Source organism: Cariama cristata, unplaced genomic scaffold (assembly GCF_000690535.1).
Source record: "Cariama cristata isolate BGI_N322 unplaced genomic scaffold, ASM69053v1 scaffold19833, whole genome shotgun sequence".
NCBI classification, from domain to species: Eukaryota; Metazoa; Chordata; class Aves; order Cariamiformes; family Cariamidae; genus Cariama; species Cariama cristata.
Genome location: NW_009608087.1, coordinates 65,219 through 70,173, shown reverse-complemented (window position 1 = coordinate 70,173; position 4,955 = coordinate 65,219). Strand labels below are relative to the sequence as shown.

The following is a 4,955-nucleotide window of genomic DNA, read 5'->3' as shown; positions in this document are numbered from 1 at the left end:
CTTTATTATTATTATTATTTTGGTCTTGGAGGAAACACAACACTTGCCTGGAAATGGCGGGTGTTTGTGTATACACGTTTGATCTGCTTTAGAGGTAAAGTGATGGGAGGGCTCATCTCATCACAGCTGAGGTGATTATTGGTTATAATGCACAATCCCTGTGCAATACAAAAACTAAAGAATAAAGTTTGAATAATGAACAGTGTCTTTTTCTTTTAATTTCTTTTTGGTTGGGTTTTTTTGGTTTTTTTTTGTTGTTTTTGTTTACAGGGGACTGTTGGCTCTTGGCCGCTATTGCCTCTCTCACCCTGAACGAAGAAATTCTGGCTCGTGTTGTTCCCAAAGACCAGAGCTTCCAGGATAAATATGCAGGAATTTTCCACTTCCAGGTAGGTGGAAAATAGCATTTCCCCCCAGTGCTGTTGGCCGGGAGCCGGTGTGGCTGGCTGTGTCTATGTGTGTGGTGATTCCTGGAGCACTTTGAGGGATGTCAAAGAGGCAGGCAGAAAAACAGAGACATCCAAGAAGGGTGATGGTGGTGGAAGGAAGAAGACTGCTAACCAAAGAGCTGGGTGCAGGGGCTGTCTTTGTGGTCCTTCCTCCATCAGCACATCCAGCTGAGGGCACTCATCCCTGAACAGGGTGGGCAGATGTGACTGTGAGGGGGATTGCTTTTCCTCTAGGAAATCAGTGTTAGCAGATAAATGTCCTGGTGACCTGAGTGCACAGCACAGGGCAGTGGCGAGGTGTTTGTGCTCTCTTTCCAGTTCTGGCAGTACGGGGAGTGGGTGGACGTCGTGGTGGATGACAGGCTGCCCACCAAGAATGGGGAGCTGCTCTTTGTGCACTCAGCGGAGGGCAGCGAGTTCTGGAGCGCGCTGCTGGAGAAGGCCTACGCCAAGTGAGTATGGTGGCCAGGCTATCACCCCACTCAAATCTCCCAATGCCTCCGCTTTCCCTTAGCGTCCTCAACTGCATGGATACCATGCATTTAAAATGTCAACCTAATTATTAGCCTTTACACGTTCTGGGGTATCTCACAACGGCTGCTTTAGTAAAGCTTTGCTGACAGGTGCTTAAGACAAGTAGCCAAAATTATGGCTTTGTTGCTAGCCAGGAAACATAGCCCCTGTATCTCATGACAAGGCTGTTCCTAGATTGCTGTCTCCTGTTGCCAGGGCCTGGGAAGCTCTGTTTCATGTGCTCTGTGCACCTGTGAGGGCTTGCAGCTGCGGTACTTCAGCATGCAAAGAACAACAGTCCATGTGCCCAGGTCTCTGTTCAAGGTGAAGATGCTCAAAACCGAATTTCCAGTTTTGGGATGCTCAGGGAGGAATTCTGCCATCTAACATTACTATTTTCAATTCACTTAAGAAACTGAGCTAACTTAGATAAGCTGAAAATCAGACCCATAATTTTGAAAGGGATTGGAAGACTGTGTGGAACTAGAGAGGCAAATTGTTGGGTCTTGATTTTTTTTTTTAAATATTATTTTTTCTTCAAATAGTGTTCTTGGTTTTTGTCATTGATATGACTGAACCTGCAACCTGTATACATGATCATATAAGATTTTCTGCTGGGCTTTCCAACTACAGACGTCTAAGAAGCAGAGCTGAATGGGGGGGTGTTCATAGCTGCTTGAAAGCAGAAATTCCGTGACAACTGACACAACTGAGCGCCCCTCTCCAAGAGAAGAGGAGAATAGGGAACCTGATGGTTGTGTGTGCAAGAAGAGGAAAATAGGAAGCCTGATGGTTGTGTGTGTGTGTATGTCCTTTCGTACAGGCTGAACGGATCTTACGAGTCTCTCTCTGGCGGCACCACCACTGAAGGCTTCGAGGACTTCACGGGTGGAATTGCAGAATGGTATGAGCTGCAGAAGGCACCACCCAACCTCTTCAAAATCATCCAGAAGGCACTTCAGAAAGGCTCTCTCCTTGGCTGCTCCATTGACGTGAGTTAGTGGGCTTATTGCTGGACACTCTGCTCTTGCTGTGGGTGCAGGCAGCTGGGGGATGGACCTGTGCTCCATCCACAAGAGCTGCACAAAGGATGTCGTTCCCCTCTGCCTACGGTTCTCCTCTCTACCTTGTGCCTGGAGAGTTTGACCCAAGAGTGTGACACAAGCACATGCTCTTCTTGGGGGCTTATGTCTGAGAACAGGTTGAAATGTAGACTATGTTAGTTCATGTGTAAAAGCTCATTGCCTCTCTTGGTTTTTTTTCTTAAGACCTAGAGCTTTCGCTGTTTCATAAGTTGATGGTAACAAATCATACAGGGAACTCATTAAAGTCCTGATCTGCATCTTTGTTCTTAAGAAAGCCGGTGGCTTGGCAGCAGGTTGGTACAGGCTGAGTGCCTTTGGACGGAAAGCTGCTGCTAATGACTTCTGCAGTCAGATGCTCAGAGGTGGCAACCTCCATCCTTGCCATTGCGTGTTTGTCACACAAATTGTACCAAAAATGTTCCCAAAAAATCCGGGCTCTGTTCTTGAAGCAGGGAGGCTTGGAGTGTTGCCAGACCTTTAAAAGGCTTTATCAGAAAACATGTTGCCAAAAGCTGAACTTGCAGCAGAAGGAAAAGAAGAGCTTTGGCTCTGCCTGCAAGGATTCAGCGTTGCTTTTAACCTCACTGAAATGAATCTAAGTATTGTTATTCTGATAATTGCCCTACTTTCAAAGGCGATTACATCTTAGTTATGTCTAAAAGGAAAATAAACTTTTTACAAGAGCTCCCTTCATAGTATAAACTCAAGTATTTCCTCCCATTTTTTAAGTTAAATCAGAATCACAGGAGAGGGAAGCTTCACAGCAGGAAAAGTACTTGGTTAATGTCAGCGTGCAACTTGGCAGCACTTTTGAGGCCTGTTTCACTCGTTTGCATTTAAATAAGAATCTGACATCTGGATTTTTGCCCCAGAATGATAGAAATCTCTTGTCAGGGGTAGGGGGAAGTAAATATATTCCTTTGGTAAGTGCCGACACCTTCTCTGTTGTCGACTAATTATCAGTGAGTTTAGCCTTTGAAAAATCCTGTAAAATCTTTCCTTCTGTCAGAGAAATAGGGGCACAAGAGTTAAGCGTTACACGGAGAGTGTGCTGCGGGCAGTAATAGGGCATGCACTGACAGCAGGAATAATCCTGCCTGCTCGATCCCACCCTCTTTTTTTAGCCTTCAAATATGCTTGTTTAAAGATCGCATGCTTTCTGAAACGGTGAAAAGGCAATGGCAAACATATGTTTCATAGAGGTTTAAGCATCTTTGGAGCAAGATGTCAAGCAGTTACTTTCTAGCAAGAAGGGACTTTTCTCTGCAGTGTTTATAGGCCAGACTGCCTGAATATTATAATGGCCACAAAAAAGTGAGGGTGGTATGCCTTCAGGTACGAATGGCATCCAAAGTGCAGCCTTTTCCCTTGCTCCTCTGCATGGCAGGTCATAGGGTGGTGATGCAGGGGAGAGGAGGGGGAACCTCCCACCCTGCTGTGGGGCTGAAAGGGGTGTTTTGACCTCAAAGCAAAGCACTGGGGCTTGCTGGACCTGGGTGTGATCCCTGGTGACGTCTGGTCATCCTCAGGCCGGTCACTCCCTGTGTTCCTCCTGGTCCCTTGAGAACGTGGAGTTCATCGTATGTGTCCCCTCTGTACAGCGTTTGGAGATGGATGAGAGGGGATGCACCGCACCAAGTATCTTGGAGCTAGGAGGGAGCTTTGCTGTGGTGCAGGGCTTCTGGAACACACCCCATGCCACAACCGGGGGCTCCGGCACTGCCATGCCTGCTGCCTTCCCCTCTCCCTGCCCTATCACGCAGATCCCTCTCCTTGCCTCTATGCAGCAGCTAAACCACCCCTGCAGCTTCCCAGCAAGACTGAAGCTCCGATGGAGGGGGAAGCTTTGCTCCCTTGGATCCCCTGCTGCATGGGAAGCCTTACTCACCTAGCCTTTTTGCTTCTCCAGATCACCAGTGCGGCAGAGACGGAGGCTGTCACTTCCCAGAAGTTGGTGAAGGGACACGCATACTCGGTCACCGGGGCAGAGGAGGTAGGTGTGCCATCCCAAAGGGGTGAAATGCAGTGAGCTTTCCACGTGGCCACAAACATGGTAGCCACAAATTCATCTTCAGCATTGCAAATTTTACAGTCTCGCCTGTTACACCAAATCAAGTTTTGAGTCCCTTGTTTCTGAAGAAATACTGAATTAGTTGGTGTATTTTGGAGAAACGCAAACTTGACTTCTTCAGGGTTTGACCAAAAAAATTCCTTCCCCGCCCCCCCAAGCACTGCTGTTTCCCAGTGAGCGGGGTGGTGGGAAGCTGTGTGCGGAGGGCACGCTACCCTGTCCTGGTGACAGGGCCCTTCAGTACATTTCTGTATAGCAGGCAGCACTGTACCTTAAACGCACAGCAAGATATGTGAGAGATGTGTGCCAAGCAAAAAAGAAAAAATATTATTGTCCCTTTAAATGCATGCCTTTCGACAGGGCACGGTGTTTGAACCCAAGGTGCCTGTCCAAGAGTAGATGACTGGGGAAGGTAAAACAAGTGAAAACAAAGGAAGCAGATCATGGTGTCCTTCCACCGGTGTAACGGACTTTCGGTTACTTCACCGATAATTGTTTCTGAAATAATTTCTGAAACTTCAGAGTGAGGTGTAGAGAGCCGCTGACATCCTGCACCGAGGTGACCGCTGCTAACGGGCAGGTTTACGAGCTTGCATTTGGTCCTCCTCTCACAGCAAAAGCAGCGAAGAGGGAGTTTGTTGACCTTAATTCACAAACAGGCATGACTTAGCCAGGCTTTTCCTTTGGAGATCTGTGCAGCCTTGGTAAGGATGGTTCATCTTGGGCCCTGAGGTATCATCTCTGGACTCTGAGCTGCTGCTGCTCTGTGCGGCTTTCTTGGCTTTGGGCTCTAGAGGTGCACCAACTCCTTCCTCACATTAGTGCCATGTGTTCCCC

General features: G+C 47.7%; 1 protein-coding gene across 1 annotated transcript in view; it reads left to right on the top strand.

The window, feature by feature from the left end:
- The window catches only part of CAPN2 (calpain 2, (m/II) large subunit), a gene marked incomplete at its 5' end in the record, with an annotated part of 26,111 nt that overhangs the window by 7,654 nt on the left and 13,502 nt on the right, over positions 1-4,955 (top strand). The window contains 4 exons of the mRNA XM_009697008.1: positions 271-389; positions 768-901; positions 1,786-1,954; positions 3,957-4,040. Of these exons, the coding sequence (XP_009695310.1) occupies positions 271-389; positions 768-901; positions 1,786-1,954; positions 3,957-4,040 (506 nt within the window). The remainder of the gene's footprint in view (positions 1-270; positions 390-767; positions 902-1,785; positions 1,955-3,956; positions 4,041-4,955) is intronic.